This window comes from Alexandromys fortis, unplaced genomic scaffold (genome assembly GCF_014885135.2).
Source record: "Alexandromys fortis isolate MF-2015 unplaced genomic scaffold, M_Fortis_MF-2015_v1.1 scaffold_351, whole genome shotgun sequence".
NCBI lineage: Eukaryota > Metazoa > Chordata > Mammalia > Rodentia > Cricetidae > Alexandromys > Alexandromys fortis.
The window spans coordinates 351,874-369,108 of record NW_026068251.1 but is presented as its reverse complement, the minus strand read 5'-3'; the positions used below and the strand labels follow the sequence as shown (position 1 = coordinate 369,108).

The 17,235-nt window shown below is 39.3% G+C and overlaps 2 protein-coding genes and 1 pseudogene across 3 annotated transcripts in view; all 3 read left to right on the top strand.

The window, feature by feature from the left end:
* Positions 1-9,414, top strand: part of LOC126494169 (zinc finger protein 283-like) — a 29,141-nt gene extending 19,727 nt beyond the window's left edge. The window contains exons 7-9 of the mRNA XM_050131405.1: positions 735-826; positions 4,530-4,656; positions 6,440-9,414. Of these exons, the coding sequence (XP_049987362.1) occupies positions 735-826; positions 4,530-4,656; positions 6,440-7,434 (1,214 nt within the window). The 3' untranslated portion in view covers positions 7,435-9,414. The remainder of the gene's footprint in view (positions 1-734; positions 827-4,529; positions 4,657-6,439) is intronic.
* Positions 1-17,235, top strand: part of LOC126494181 (zinc finger protein 54-like) — a 116,521-nt pseudogene that overhangs the window by 44,755 nt on the left and 54,531 nt on the right.
* Positions 1-17,235, top strand: part of LOC126494190 (zinc finger protein 54-like) — a 70,947-nt gene that overhangs the window by 44,684 nt on the left and 9,028 nt on the right. The window contains exon 1 of one of the 2 annotated variants that reach the window (XM_050131450.1): positions 12,836-13,052. The exons of the other annotated variant lie outside the window; for it this stretch is intronic. The gene's annotated coding sequence lies outside the window, so the exon portion shown is untranslated. Of the gene's footprint in view, positions 1-12,835; positions 13,053-17,235 lie in introns of those variants that run through there. 2 annotated transcript variants of the gene reach the window in all.

The window sequence follows — 17,235 nt, the reverse complement described above, 5'->3', positions numbered from 1 at the left end:
TCTCTCTCTCTCTCTCTCTCTCTCTCTCTCTCTCTCTCTCTCTCTCTCTCTCTCCCTCTCTCTGTCTATCTCCCTCTCTCATTCTTTCTCTTCCTCCACTCTAATCCCCAGGGACCAGTCTCTGCCCCCTTCTCTGTCCCCTTCTCTGCCCCTTGTCTCACCTCTTCCACTAAACCTCCTATGTGAGCACCATTGTGTGGCGTTCCTGCTTCCCACTGACTTTAAATCTATTGTAATTACTGCAAGGGACTCAAGTGAATATGGGAGTAGGACATGAAATCAGTGTGCCACATCTGTGTCACTAGGAATGTTCTGGAGACATCCACTGAGAAAGATCTCAGGACCATCCTATTTTAGGCACGAGAACTGGTTCTACAGAAGAGCTGAAAATGGAGTCAAGTAAAATTTCATTTGAGTGTGCATGTGAGTGATGCTGTCCTTTTCATTGACATCACTAGTCATGTCTTCATAACAGTATTAATTCTTTTATTTTGTAATTATCTTGAACTGCACTTACATCTCCATCAATTTTAAGGTAGACTTTTTCTAGATATAACAATATGATTGACAGTGATTTTTCTCTGCAAGCTTCAAATGTCATTCCCTGCTCTCCTGATTTGGGAATCATTGATAAAACACCTGGTCATATTGTGTTTCTTGGGTCTGTTCAAGTGGTCATTTTTCTTTAACCACTTTCAGTATTAATTTTTTCTTTTTGCCTCCTTATATAAAAGGCCAACAAACCATCTATTCATTGTTCCTGAAAGAGAAACTCAAAAAAGAGAAGCAAAAAGAAATGGCTGATTCTCCAGTAAACAGGCCCCAGGTCAGTGCTCATGTCTCACCCCCCCCCCCTTTTTATAGGAATATTGTTGTTTGAGACATTAGAAGCCTTGAAATTGTGCTTCTGTTTATCTTTTTTAACATTACTATGAAAAACCTTGCAGACAAAGAAGCAGACAATTACACACTGAAAATAACCAGACCCAAAGAGTATGCAACTCAATGTACTTTTATGAGTAGTCATTGGGATCAGAACTTCTGCGGCCTCACAAGGGATTTTATATTTTCATTACAGACTATATTTATGTGAACTTGTGAATCATGAAAAAGAAAGAAAATCTGTGACAGAATTAAACTGGAAAAGAAATTAGCTTTATATCCTTTTTCATAACTTGTGTTCAGTACCTGAATTCAGTCCTAACTGAACCCTGATAGTTAATGTTCTTTGTTCTCTTCTCTCCGTGTTCTACTGTGCGCACATGTACACTGTTTCCATAGACACATACTGTGTCTACACTATGCATGTGAGGGAAAATGTGCTTCCTTCCTTCTGACACTGTATAATATAACTGCACTTAACTGTCGCTTGTAAACTGGGCGGTGGTGGCACATGCTTTTAATCACAACACTTGGGAGACAGAGGCAGGAGGATCTCTGTGAGTTTGAGGCCAGCCTGGTCAACAAGAGCTAGTTCTAGGAGAGGCTCCAAAGCTACAGAGAAACCCTGTCTCCAAAAATCAAAAAATTAAAATTAAAAAAATGTTAATTGTCACGTGTGTAGCAGAATGGGTATGTGGGATCACTCAGGTTGGTGAAATGAAGAATTAGAGACATGAGAATGAACTTAGCCTCTGTGGCCGCAGGGAGCTTAGTCTTGGTGAACTGAAGCACTTTCCCTTTGCCTCTTGGCATCTTTATTTTTTCATATATTTCCACTTTCGCTAGTAGATTTTCATATGTCAACAAAAACTGAATGAAGTTTCTGAAAATACAGTGCCAGGTGCAAATACCTGATTGATGAGGTACTTCGGTTTTCCCGGTTTTCTCTAAACCAAGTTTTACATAGGCTTTTTATCCATGGGAACCTCTCAGATAAGATTAACATAGGGTAACAAAAGAAATCTTTAACACAAATGATGGATTAGGGGCTGAGTGAAAACTCTGGAGCTAAGGCAGGTATGGCCCAGTGGGGGCTCATGACCAACAAGGGTTACTTGCTCATCCTCTGGAACCAAATCCTATGCTGTTGCTGTTCTTTCTAATCGAGAAGTCCTTGCCCATCCCAATATCCTCATGAATATTCCCTATGTTTTCTAGGTTTCTGTTTCTTGTTTCAAATAAGATTTTTGATCCATTTTAATGTATTTTTTTTACAAATGAAAGATAAGAATCTATTTTCATTCACCTACTTGGATCCAGGTGTGCCTACACCATTTGCTGAAAAGACCATATTATTTTAATTCATCTTTTTGCCTCCATTAGTAAATATTTAGTGGGCATGGCTTTACAGTATTCTTCCTGGAGCCTCTATAGTATTCTGTTATGACTACACCTGTACACTGTAACTCAGTATGTCTACATCTCCTGTATAGCACTTCTCTCAATTTTACTCTCCCCCAATTATTTTAGGATAAATATCCCACATGAACTTATGATCTTTAATTTTGAAAATATATCCACTCTAACGCATGAACAAAATATGTTTTGAAGCCCAATTGCCGTAGAGTATCAAACTATATCTTTATATATTAGTGTGTAGGACTCCTGTGGCATGTAGGCTCCATTGGTGAGGTCTCTCACATTTCCTTGAATCATGGTTATGAAAAGCACATATTGAATCACAAGGAATAGCTGTCACAACATCTTAGCAGTGTGTGGAATTAAAAGAGACATATCTTGATTTTTAATGCTGTGTAAAACTTGGTTCTTACTACTAAAAATGTAAGCACACTAGACAGTGCAAAACATGGATTGATGTTGCTATGAAACTGATGTTCTTGAGCGTAGATTCAGATTGTACTCTACCCGTATTTCTCTTTGGTGTTTAATATCACAACAGTGATGACGTGTCCATGTGTTTGTTGACACCTGATATCTGTTTGTCTCAGGAAAATTGCTGATCACATCACCTACTTGATTAGGATGTTCTGTGGTAGCTTCCTAAACCTGAGAGATCGGTATATTTTATTCTCTAACCTCCCTGCCACCACACACACACAAAATACAGGATCCCACTGTGCAGCCTTATTGGTTGGGAGTCATTATGTAGCATTATGTGGAATTCATCAGGAACTGAGGGCATTGACTAATTGGTGTGCATAATCCATCATATTTGATGCAGAACATTTCCTCATGATTCTTTTCCTCTAGTCTGTTCCTGTGAGAGTCATGGCTCTGTTCCCCTACCAGGAACCTGCAGTATTTTAACGTAGAGATTTAGGAAATGGGCTCTGGTTTGTATTTCTATTCCTGACTCCCGACTCAGATAGATTGTATTAACACTTTCTATTTTCACAGAAATAAAGGAAGAATCATGACCACTACTAACCTGAAGTGTGATGGGTAGTACAGCATCAGTACTGGAAGGGAGCATGCTGATAACCACAAAATTCAGATACAGTAGCTAAAGTTTTCTCCTGAGCCATTCTTTGAGCTCTGTTATATTTGCACAGCACTGAACAGTGGCTGTAATTCTCACAGAATTTAGAATAATCATTTTCTCAGTAAATCTATGCCACTTCTGAATGTATCCACAGTTACTATACTTACATGTACATGCTTAGCTGCTACTCAGAAACTATTTGATGTGGTTTGGGACTTACCCCAATTTTTATAACTCTTTGGGGGTGAAATAGTCCCCAGAACTTCTTTTTTTTTAAATATTTTTATGGTTTATTTAACTTTATTCTATGTGCATTGGTATGAAGGTGTCAGATCCCCTGGAACTGGATCTTCAGACAGCTGTGAGCTGCCATGTGGGTGCTGGGAATTGAACCCGGGTCCTCTGGAAGAGTAGTCAGTGCTCTTAACCACTGAGCCATCTCTCCAGCCCATCCCCAGAACTTCTAAAATTATTTGTTTTAGTTGCCTTATGCCTATTCTTGAGTAAAATTTTAGATTATATCAAATATGGCTGATGTAGATTTTTCTGTCAGCTTGCCAGTAACTCAGATATTCTGATAAAAGTAATCCCACTTATGTCGTAATGTTAAAATTGACAGTATACATTGCTGTTACACTTGTTGTTACTGTGGGGGAAAACAGCTCTTTACCTATAGATTCAATTGTGAATTCTGCCTTCCATATTCATTCCTTTTCTCTTTAATGGAATGGAGTTGATGGAATTTAAACATGCAAACTGAGCGTGTTAGGAATACAATCGTGTGAGACTGAAAAATGCACAGGATTGATTCACTGTTGGTACTTTACCACATTTCCTCGTCACCATTTTCCTTCTGAGACATATATACTGTAATCCATGGGACATAAACACAGCATCCATACCAGGTAGACAACTGTGTCCAGACCTTAAATGTGTGTCTCTTTTCATGGGTGTGCTTGTGAAACTACTTTGTCATCTTGATTTCAAAGACTTGGAACATTCATTATAATGTGTGACTATATCAGAAATCATTGCTTTGAGTAATTGTATTCACTCATCTACATCCCTAATTTCCTCAAGTCTCCTTATCTCAAGGTAAGCCTCTTTATGGGATCACCTGGTCAAACTGTACTTTGTGTTTCAGGGTCCATTGACATTCAGGGATGTGACTGTGGACTTCTCCCAGGAAGAGTGGGAATGCCTAGACTCTTCTCAGAGGGCTTTGTACATTGATGTGATGTTGGAGAATTACAGCAGCCTGCTCTTTGTGGGTGAGAACATTTTTATTGTAGAATTCCTAAATCATTCTTTGTATATACTGACCTTTAAACTCTGTTAAGCTGTCCTAGAAACAATGGAAGGCAGGAAAGTTTGGTACTAGAAATAACTTTTTCATGGAATTTGACTCTTACTTCATTTCCATGTTAAAGGTGCCTTGTAAACCTCACTGTGTTTCCAAAATAAATTCCATATATATTTCCATATATACCTTAAAGCTCCAACTCCATCGTTGTAACTTTTATAGTTTTGTGAGAAAAAGCTCAGGATAGGCGATCTGAAATTTTTCCTTAAATATGCTAAAAGATTCTGGCAAGAAATAGCAATTGGAAATCATTCCTAGTTTCTTCTACTTTGTGTTCTCTTGATGTACTGAGCACAATATTTTGTTTGATGTCTCTATTCTTTCTAAAAATTCTAGCATGGGTCATTGGCTACCTCACAGAACATGTGGATTATTGTATGCAAGATAGGCCTGGTCACCTGTCCTGAGCAAATGAGATTGCCCTGGAATGTGGAGAGGAGAGAGTAGTCAAAACCAGGGTGGGCTCGTGAATAAGCAGGACAACAGTGATGTCTTCCAGTGAAAGAGAAAGCAATAGCTGAGAATGCTTTTGCTATATTCTATTCCATTTGAAAGAATGCCTCATCATTGAACTTAGTGGAGTATTCTGGTCCCAAGATGCATCCTGCCTGTTGTAACTGTTACAAGGTATTGTGTCTTATTGCACCTGATTTATGGTGACTTAATATCAGTACAAAATGTAATTTTTTGGGTTTTTTTTTTGGTTTTGTTTTGTTTTAGTTTTTTGTATTTCGAGACAGGGTTTCTCTATAGCTTTGGTGCCTGTCCTAGAACTACCTCTTGTAAATCAGTCTGGCCTCGAACTCACAAAGATCCACCTACCTCTGCCTCCCAAGTGCTGGGGTAAAAGCATGTGCCATTACCGCCGGGCACAAAATGCATTTTATTTAACTATGCTGATATCAGATTGGAATAATTTTACAAATTATAAGCCTAATGTGAATCCATGAATTAGTATTGGTCTGAAATTGCCTTCCTTGCATGTCTATCTTCATATTACGTATTTTGTGCAGTGGAGAATACACAGACACCCTCTCAGAAGTCAGTGCAGTGGAGAATACACAGACACCCTCTCAGAAGCCAGTGGGCTGAATAGACTTGGAAATAAGCATATGAAGAAAGTTAGGAAACACAGTAGTGTGTGACGCTAAGACCGGGAAAGATAGGAATAAGAATAGCTGCCCATTTCAAACCTGCATCAAATGATCTGAGCCTCTGCTGTCTGGCAGAATACTAGCTTTCCATCCATTCATTTGAAAGAATCGAATATATTTTTCTAGAAAGAAAAACCATTTGATATTTTTAAGTAAGACTTTAATATTTAAAGGAATTGGCCCTCCTTAACAGTATTCATCAGCAATTTTCTGAGATGAAATGTTTTAAAATAGAGACATGTATTCTTAATATAATCCGTCAGTGAGCGCCGTCCCAGAGCAAATTGCTTATGCCTCACTTTCCTGATCCATCTTCTGCCATTAGACATTTTCGATAAGGATGAGGTATCTGCTATATCTCAGACCCTTAGAGCCTGTCTGTCTGTTTTTGTGAGAATACATTCAATTATGATGGAAGATAAACGTCTAATTACTTTCTGATTCACTTATCTTTAGAAAGAACTTAGGAAGACAGCCATTTATCAAATGTATAGTGTTGTATCATGCCCTATTAATCTGAATTGTATTCATTTTCAGAGAACTGTTGCATATGTGATCCTGTCTATCAACAAGTGAAGGCTGAAAAGGAGTCTTCTCAGTGTAATGACCTTGGCAAAATGCTTCATGACCCCTCCTCATGTGCACTTTATAGAACAAGTGAAACTACAGAAAACTCTAATAACTACAGATGCAGTAATCACAGGGATGCCTCTTTTGACTCATCAAACCCAGATAGACATGACAGCTTGCACACTGGAGAAGAACCTTGCAAATGTAAAGTCTGTGAGAAATCATTAAATTTGTGTTCCAACATTACTCATGATCAGAGAGTCTACACTGCAAGATCAGAACACAGGCAAGGAGAATATGATGACTATTTCACCTCTGCTTACAGTCTCTTGCAACAAAAATTCTCCACTGGAGAGACACCATACCAATCTAGGAAATGTGGGAAATACTTCAGTGCAGCCTCAAGCCTCACTGGACATCAGAGAATACAAACTGGAGAGAAGCCTTACAGATGTGAAGAATGTGACAAATGTTTTACCCGACTTTCAACTCTTAGAGCACATCAGAAAATTCATACTGGAGAGAAACTTTACAAATGTAGGGAATGTGAGAAATCCTTTACCCATAATTCATATCTTAGAACGCATCAGAGAGTCCACACTGGAGAGAGACCTTACAGCTGTAAGGAATGTGGCAAATGTTTTACTACATGCTCAGACCTCAGAAAACATCAGAAAATTCATACTGGAGAGAAAATTCACAAATGCAAAGACTGTGACATGTCCTTTCTCCGTATTTCGACTCTTAGAAGACATCAAAGTGTTCACACTGGAGAGAGACCTCACAAATGTCAGGAATGTAATAAATCCTTTATCGACATGTCACATCTTAGAACACATCAGAGAATTCATACTGGAGAGAGACCATATAGTTGTAAGGAATGTGACAAATCTTTTACTAGGTACTCCCACCTTAAAGCCCATCAGAACATTCATACTAGAGAGAAACAACAAATACAATGACTAGCATACCCTATATCTGTCTTTCAAATCTTAAAACACATCAGAGAGTTGGCACTGGAGAGAAAAATACCATTCTCATAATGTGTCATAGCATTTTTTAGGTGTGTTCAGCCTATAAAGCCTAACAGCATATATAATATGCTACAGGATAATTTTTTGTATACTGTGAAGATGTGTCTTTGCCAAAGTTCCTTCTGATTAGTTTGATAAAGAGCTGAATGACCAGTAGCTAGGTGGGAGAAAATGGGCAGAACTTCTCAGGAGAGAAAGGAACTTGGAGTGAATCTGGTGTGGCAGCAGATGCCAAAAAGACGTGGGAGACATCAGATGTGCAAAATGGAAGAGAGGTAAAGAGCCAGTTGACAAAATGTAGGTTAATAGAAACCTATTACTTAGGTTATAAGAGCTAGTTGGGAACAAACATAAAGGTCAAGGTTTCATAATTTATAATACATCATTGTGCCATTGTTTGGGTGCTGTGGGTCCAAAGAAAGTCCAACCAAAAAGACAAACTACAATAAATAGAAACAGCGATAAGAAACTTGTGAAAACCTATTCTGAAGTTTTAAATCTTAGAAGATATCACCGTGTTTATATTTTAAAAAATTTTGCCATAGTAACTGTGAATTTTTTTTCACACGTATGGGTGCTTTGCCCAATGTGTAAAGAGTTGTTTTGCTAATCTTTCTCTGCACTCCATGCTTGCCAGGTGCCTGGGAATGCAGCAGAGGACATAAGATTCCACGAGGCTGGATTTTCAGATAGTTGTGATCTCTTCAGTGTGTGTTAGGAATCGAACTCCAGGGCTCTTTAAGAACTACCTTGACTCCAGCTCCTGGGAAATGTAATAATATCACTTATCTTTACATGTTGTGGTGCCACATGTCTTTAATCCTGGCATTCAGGGGACAGTCAGGTGGATACCTGTGAGTTCAAGGCCAGCCTAGTGTACACAGCTAGTTCCACAACAGCTAAGGCTGTTACATAGTGAAATCTTTTCTCAAAGAACAAAACAAAAAAATGTTCTGAACTTAAGAATTCATAATAAAGGCAGACTATGTGGTGCATACGTTTTCCCCCAGCACTCAGGAGGCAGAGGCTAGAATATTTCTATGAGTCTGAGACCATCCTGGTCTACATAGTGAGATCCAGGACTGCCATGTATACATAAACCCTGTCTTGAAAAAAGTAAAATAAATCAAAATAAGGACAAAATCTAGTAACTTTAAAAAAATACAAATGGAAGATGAATAACGTCATTAGAAAAAGATAAATAAAAATGGCAATGGGATATCACTTGCTACTCAATAGAAGGGCAATCATATTAATAAACATAAAATAGCAAATATTGGTGATAATGCCAAGAAACTAGAATCCTTAAACCTGAAAAATAAAAGTGTTATGATAAAAAAGATTGAAAATCTCTTAGAAAGTAAAATTTCAAATTGCCACATGACCTAGCATTCTACTAGTACTAAGAATGCTTCCAAGTATTCAAAAAACAATGGGTGTGTTAATATGAGTAGCAGAATTACAACTATTCAAAGATGAAAAAAATGAAATTTTAATATATGTAATAAAATGGATAAAACTTGAAGATATGCTGAGTGAAAATTCAGAAACAATACATCATGTATCCTGTTCTCTTTTATATAAAATATTTATAATAAGTGGGGTTGGAAAATAAGTTAGTACTTGACAGAGCCTGGGAACAGAGACAAAGGAAAATAACTGCTAGTTGGGTGTAGGGTTTTCACTGCAGGGATGAATGCAATGAAATGAGGTAGTAATGCATGACATAAATGGAATAAATGCTGCTGATTTTTTTTTCAAAAAATGTGACAAAGACCTCTAATTGTTCAGTATACCACAAATTTCGTAATTCTGAGAAAACATGTAAAGGGATACCATATATAATCCCCATATCTTCTGTTCATTGGAAATTTCACCCACCAAATAAATTGAATTTGATAAATCCTTTACCTAGTGCTGAAATTGCCAACATCAATGCAACTTCAGCTTGAAAGACAATGTTCTAATTCAGTCTCATCTTTTGTTCACTTTCAATAATCTTTACACAAAGACTGAAACCTTACAAATAGCAAGAAAGTGAGAAACTGTAAAGAGATTGGCTCTGACTGTGACATCATAAGCTTCTCAAAAACAGCTTAGAAATCTCTAAGACTCTGGGCTTGGTGGTGTATCCCTTTCATCTCAGCACTGTGGAGTCAGAAACATGTGGATTTTTTTTTGAGTTCAGCCTGGTCCACGGTGCAATTCCCAACAGAGCGAGGACTATACAGAGAAATCCCATCTCAAAAAGTAAAGCAATAAAAAAAAAAAAAAAAAAGAAAGAGATCCCTCAGGGCATGAATTTTGAACTACTGAAGAAAAGTATTTGCTGGACACAAATAATAAAATGACTTAGCTTTCATTTACCGTCAACAGACCTTCATGGAGGTAAAGGAGGCTCATGGTACCATCCCTCAGTCTTGATGAAATTTTAATTGTCCTAATCTTACACAGTTACTTTTTCATTTATAAGTCTGCATTACCAAGTACCTACTATAAGAGGAGACTTCTTTCATCAAAGTTAAGAGTAGAAAAATTGATAATTATAGATATAAATATTTAGATGGCAGATTGACAATATCATCATTAATAAAACAAATAGTTTCTGTCCTTGGACTTATACTTCGAAGCTTTGGTTTGTGAAAGGCATGAATTCCTCTCTATGGAGCATGACTCAGATCCAATGAAGAGCGGTGGGCTATGCCAATTTACAGTTGTGCCAGTATAGTATACACATTTTGCCCAATAGGTTGCTATTGTACGATGTAGAGTCCATGGGTAAGAATATTAACTTATTTTCTTTGCCATCAGCCCTTACATAACCCTACAGTTCTATGAAAGGGAACCAGTTGGGAGAAATTCCTGGTAAGTTCAAGTTGCTCTCTTGATCTTGAAGCCAAAGTGTTTGGTGTTTACAGCAGCACCATGTTCTTAGGGTGGCAAAGCAAGAATACTGGCATCTGCTTTGTTTCAGATGTCTCTCAGGCCTCCCTGACCAGTAATTCCTAGGCAGATAAGCAATATCTGGTACAAGGAGTTTCATTTAGTAGCCCTGGCATCTGGAAGCAGCATTATTCACACATGTGGGACACCTCTGTTCAAAGTTTTAAAATCTTATTTACTATTAACCTGTAAGACAGGTGGGATTTCAAGAGGCTTCTTCATACATCCTTCCTTTTGGATAACCCCCTTACTCTTCTTCACTTATTCCTACCCCATCCCCAGTTTAATATCTAGCACACATTATCCAATGTTCCATTCATTTATATCACAGTGTTACTAAACATATGCACAAGCTTAGTTCGGACTTAAATATGTCTGACTTAAATGTGTGTTACATCGACTTCAGGAAGGCATTTGATATCATTTGGAGGAATGGACTTTGGGAAATAATGACGTTCTACAGGTACCCAGAGAAAATCATAAGAATACTAGAAAATGCCTACAACAATACCTTTGCAACAGTCAAAGCCTGTGAAGAACTAAGTGATTAGTTTAAGAAAATCATAGTAAAGTTGCAGGGATGCATCCTCTCATCACTACTCTTTAATATGTTCCTAGACTTAATAATCGCAAGAGCCCTGGAGGATGAAGAGATAGGCATGCAGATAGGTGGTGTGCAAATCAATAAATTTGCATTTCGCTGACGATACCACACTTGCTAAAAGTCCAAATGAGCTGCAGACCAAGAAAAATCGAGTGGTGGAAGTCAGTGAAAACTTGGTATGAATGTAAACACAGAGAAGACTGAGATACAACACATGGGAAGGGATTTTAACATTGTAATAAAGAATCAGAACCTCAAGCAAACAGTCAACTTTGTCTGTCTGGAAGGAAATCTTAGTTCAAAGGAGGAACTATTTTAGATGTCAGGAGGCAGATAGGGATAGTGAGGACTGCATTCCAGGCACTAGTAAAAGTTTGGTTTGCGAGAGACATTACGGCAACAACAAAATTACAAGTATATGAGACACTTGTCTTGAGCTGCCTTCTTTACAGCTCCAAAAACTGGACAATGAAACACTCTCCCCAGAGCAGTGGCTAAATGTGTTTGATAAGGCATGTCTCTGGAGGATTCTAGGCATCATATGAAGAGACAGGATGCACAAGGATGACATTAAGAAACATCTCCCATCTACAGAAGGAAGTAAACTACAGGGTACAGCAACGGCTTGAGATACTTCAGCCATGTTATGGGAATGATCGATGGCAGATACTCGAAGATGGTACTGCTTGGAGGAGTGCTCGGGATAAGGTGAAGAGGGAGGCCCTAAAAAACGCTGAATAGACATCGTAAATGAAGAGTGCAGAACCTTGGGTATGACAACGATGCAAGCATCTAGGACTGCGCAGGATAGGAAGAACTGGAGAACGGTCATAAACGGAACGAGCATTGCTGGGTCATGAATGATGATGATGATGGTCTGGTCTAGGCTGGTAGGAAGCATGAGGGGAGGCTGTGCAGAGCGGGTCCTGGGCAGCCTGAATGCTGAGCTGTGTGGAAGGCGGCCTGAGACGNATGGTTGTGAGCCACCATGTGGTTGCTGGGAATTGAACTCAGGACCTTTGGAAGAGCAGGCAATGCTCTTAACCACTGAACCATCTCTCCAGCCCGCGCGCGTTATTTACCTTTATCACCGTGATGTATAAAAGACATCTTGAATTTATTCTCCCTAAGTAAAAATTTGCAGCTGCTGACTAGTGTCTTTCCCAAATCCTGACCTCATTTATCCAGTGCTAGGACAAAACCCAGGGTTCCTACAAGCGAGGCAAGTGATCTGCTTTTGAGTTACATCCCCGGCACTGGCATTCTGTAGGATCTTCATAAGCAATTGACCAGCTCCTATCAGTCCCCACCTGGGGCTCTAAGACTCTAGGGGGCTGAATCTTCAGCCTCATTTTCTACGGCTCCTCCTGATGCTTGGCAGTGTGTGGTGTTAATAACTATCAGGTTGAGTAGTAGGACGTTATCTTAGACTCAACAGCTTTCCTGGAGCACTGGCTAGAATCCAGACATTGTGTGAGGCCCTGTGGGGTATGACAGTGAGCAAAATAGAAACTGTCTCTGTTCAGATGCGTACATGTCTACATGAAAAGGCCAAAATGGAGAAAATAAAACACAAAGCATGCTATTTCAAACCAAAGACAAAAGTGCAGAGTGAGGGGCTGGGGATGTGGAAATGGGAGGGGTGGGGGTGGGGATGTAGGAGTGGGGGGGGGGGGGGGGGGGGGGGGGGGGGGGGGGGGGGGGGGGGGGGGGGGGGGGGGGGGGGGGGCGGAGGGGGGGATGGAGAAGTGGGAGGAGTTTATAAGAGTGACGTACAAAAACCGGAAGTAGACTAAAAGGGAAAAGCCGGAAGTGCTTTGTGCCAGTACCTGTGGTAGCTCTGGAACCTGCGGGTTGACAATCCTGTGGTGCAGACCTGGGTGCGGAGGAGTCGGCAGGAGTCACGGGGAGCGAAAACTCCGCAGTCGCCGCGGTGCGGCCTGGGAAAGTCAGCAGCGCAATGGGGGAATCGCAGCCCGGCGGCCCTGGATCCTCCCAGGTCAGAGGAGCTGCGGGGCTGGGACCTAGGAGGGAAGGGACCAGGGGTGCGAGCAGTTTCCCTGCTGTTCATAAGGCTCTGGAGTTCCGTTACCCTCCTCTGTAAACTTTAGATCACATGAACTCTAACAGTCCCGCTTTTTTTCATTTATCTTCTAATTGTCAAAATATCCTCATAAAAACTTACTACAATATTTGAATTTATGTATTGTTGTTTGCAAAGATGGTTCTCTTTACTGTGTTGGAAAGGAAAAAGCTTTCCAAATTTACATTCATCCACGCCAAATTTCTTGTTAAACCTCTTCGCTATTCAAGAGAATGGCACACAGAACTAGGGATACGAACTCCCAGAAAAATCTTAAGTATTAGTCATGAAATGAACTCTTGCAAATATGATTAAATCAGAAATTATATTTTTTACGAGTTCCATGGTTGTAAACATTAACATTTAAAAGTAAACCTTTTATCTGCCACAAAATTTTCATCAGACACTTTGTGATGTAGATAGATCATTTTAAAAAGTGTCTGACAGACTGAGTGACACACACATTTAATCCCACCACTGGGGAGGCAGAGGCAAGTGGATCACATTGAGTTTGAGGCCAGCCTGGCTTATCTAATGAGTTAAGTGTCAGCCAGAGCTTCATGCTGCTACACTGCCTTAAACAATATAGAAAAGAAAAATGTGGCCATGTGGTGGTGACTCATGCCTTTAATTCCAGCACTCAGGAGGCAGAGGCCTGTGGATCTCTGTGAGTTTAAGGCCAGCCTGATCTACAAAAAAAAAAAAAAAAAAAAAAAAAAAAAAAAAAAAAAAAAAAAAAAAAAAAGGAAGAAGAAAGGAAAGAAGGAAGGAAGGAAATGTGTATTTTTGTGCTGAGCTCTTAATGTACAACTTAGAGCCTAAAAAACAATATACTTTTTTATGATATTAGATCACAGTATTTTCACAGTAAGAAAAGACGTTATATGCCATATGGTAGCACACTCTTTCAATCCCAGCATTTGGGAGACAGAGGAGCTGGGAGTTCCTTCCCACCCTGGTCTACTGAACAAGTTAAAGGGTAGCTGGATCTATCTACACAGAGAAGCCCTGTCTTGGGGGGGGGCAATGAAAACTTATTATAGTATAGAATAATAAAGCATCTTTTGAATAATTACAATAACTCATCTATATTAGGAAAATATGTCTAGAGGAATCTTTTGTCTTAGTTAAAGGAAAGCACTCTGTCCATGAACACATGATGAAGCTGTTATTTTTTTGATTCCTTTTTGCTGTGTTTGAGTCCTGAATTCAGTGTGTTGCTCTGTCTGGCCAAAACTCACCAAGTAGACCAAGTTGGCCTGGAAAACATAGAGTTCCACCTTCCTCTGTCTCCCTAGTGCCAAGATTAAAATTGTGCTCTGGAACAACTGTTCAAACTGTTGTTTTTTATTTTGTGGTCTGTTGACAGCCAGTGGTGTGACTGTGAACTTCTCCCAGGAGAAGAGGCAGTGCCTGGACCCTGCTCTGTGAGCTTTGTTCAGAGACTTGATGTTGCAGAATTGCAGCAGTCTGATTTCTGTGGGCGAGAATTGTTTGCATGCAGTCTCCCTTGCTCCTCCTCAGAGTGCTCTCCTTCAGAGTGTCTTTCTCTTACTCTGAAAGCGCTTGTGCCTTTGAGAGCTGTGAGACTTCTATCATATTGGGTCTATGATAAACTCAGGATGTCACTAGTGTGTGATATTCTCATCCCAATCTTTCCGTTCCATTTCTGCAGCTGAGATTTGACTGTCCTGTGACTGGAAGTGGGATTCAAGTCACAATAACTGAAAATGATTCCTAAATGTTCTCAGTATTCTGACCCTGCCTGACAATTGGGGGAACACTTCTAGATTCCTCTCTTCTTCTACTGAGTACAGTACTGTGTTAGAAATCCAGGTGCTTCCTGAAGAGTCTCTTTCTCATGTATAGGGTTCACTGATCACCCAGACCTGCTCACCTGTGGGGCAGAACAAAGAGGCCAGGAAGGTTAAGAGGGATGAGACAGTAGCTCAGGATCAAGGTATTTGAAAGAACTGGTGAAGAGATGTCTGTTAGTATTCAGATGTCCTGGCCTATACTTGGTGTCCTGACATCTGCAGCCACTAAGAGCACCTCCTATGCACATGCACTATGTTCCCTTTTAAAAGGTGGGCCTTGCCCATCTTCTCTCTCTCTCCCCCTCTCTCTCATTCTTTCTCTTCCTCCACTCTAATCCCCAGGGACCAGTCTCTGCCCCCTTCTCTGTCCCCTTCTCTGCCCCTTGTCTCGCCTCTTCCACTAAACCTCCTATGTGAGCACCGTTGTGTGGCGTTCCTGCTTCCCACTGACTTTAAATCTATTGTAATTACTGCAAGGGACTCAAGTGAATATGGGAGTGGGACATGAAATCCATGTGCCACATCTGTGTCACTAGGAATGTTCTGGAGACATCCACTGAGAAAGATCTCAGGACCATCCTATTATAGGCACGAGAACTGGTTCTACAGAAGAGCTGAAAATGGAGTCAAGTAAAATTTCATTTGAGTGTGCATGTGAGTGATGCTGTCCTTATTCATTGACATCACTGGTCATGTCTTCATAACAGTATTAATAGGTTTTCATTTCTATGATTTTCATGTATTATAAAATAATCAAAATTAGTGCCAGTAGGTTTACTTATTATTTTCAGAATCTTTTGGTATTCTATTACATTCTCTACATTTTAGTGTTAATGTCTCTGTTTCTAAAAATAATACCATCATAGTTTTATAAGAAATGAGGAAGTGTATTTACAGACTGTTACGCTCTGTCTATACTGTCTTCCCATGGGTATCTCCTGTTGTGTGTCATCGTTTTAATTCCAAATGGTTTCCATTGCTGTAGATGTAGTATACTGTGAGATCACATCGAAGTTTGAGCCTCTCATTTTCCGGCTCTTTTCTCTTCCTTGGCACTTTCAGGATTTCTTTCTGTAAAATAGGCAATAGAATTGTTATAGGAATGGCTTAGAGACTTAGAGAAGACAGTCTTCCTTCTAGGCTGTTTTCATCTTTGAAAGGAACATGATGCAGTGTGCCAATTTGCACATACATGTTTTATATATTCTCCTGTTTTCTGTTTGCTGTAGATGTCTGCAGTCTGGGTTTTGTGACTCTCACCTGTGTTTATCAAAGAATCTTCTAATAAACCATTTTATCCTTTGCTGTTGCTCTTAATTTTCAATTATGATATTTTTGTTTTGATTTTCTGTCATTATTATAAATATGATTATCAGTCCTTTTTATTGTACTCCATAAGCATAACAGTTTCACAGATTCATTCTTTTTCAGTGTTTTATGTCTTTAGATTGCAATGATTTTTTCATGATAAATATATATTTTATTATCAGCTTTCAGTTTTCTTGAATCATGTTGCCTGTTTACATCTTTTGCTTATGCAATACTATGTATTACATTTCAAAAAAATCACTGGAAAAAAATTGTTGTTTAGGAACTTGAGTGTGAACACTGACTAGGCAGAATTGGAATCTCTACGTTAAATTCATATTGTCTCGTGATCTACACGGTAGAGCTTTTTATTATATGCATATTGATCCTTACAACTGCTGTTGCGCACAATTTGTTCAATCCATTTACTGATTTATTGATCATACTATCATTTGCTTCCTTTCTATTTTTATCAATTGTAGTATAAATAGATAGTCAATATATGTATATGTTGTGTCATCTGTCTCTTCAAATTTTCATTATTATCATTTCTTTGGGTTGTTTTTTTTTTTCTTTTTTTACACAGTACTATTTGTCTGGTTCTGCTCTTGTTTCAAGTGTTACCCGTTTGTGTTACTCTGTAGGATTCACTGTTTTAGATCATACATGAAGGTCTATGAGTCACTGTGTGTTAGAATATTGAACCCACGTTCATATTTTTATATAAAGTCTAGATATTTTCCCAGTTCCACTGTTTGAAGAGACTGTCCAGTCTACAACACATATTTGTGTGATTTTGCTGACATTCCCCTGGTCGTTGATATGGGGCAGGTTTGGATCTGCTGCACAATTACATTGGTCGGATCTGGAATCACACTGGGATAGCTTGTGCACTACAACACTTTCTTGGGGCTGCTCTGTACCCAGGGAATTTGTGTCGACATAAATTCTACATTTCTCCTTATTATATCTGT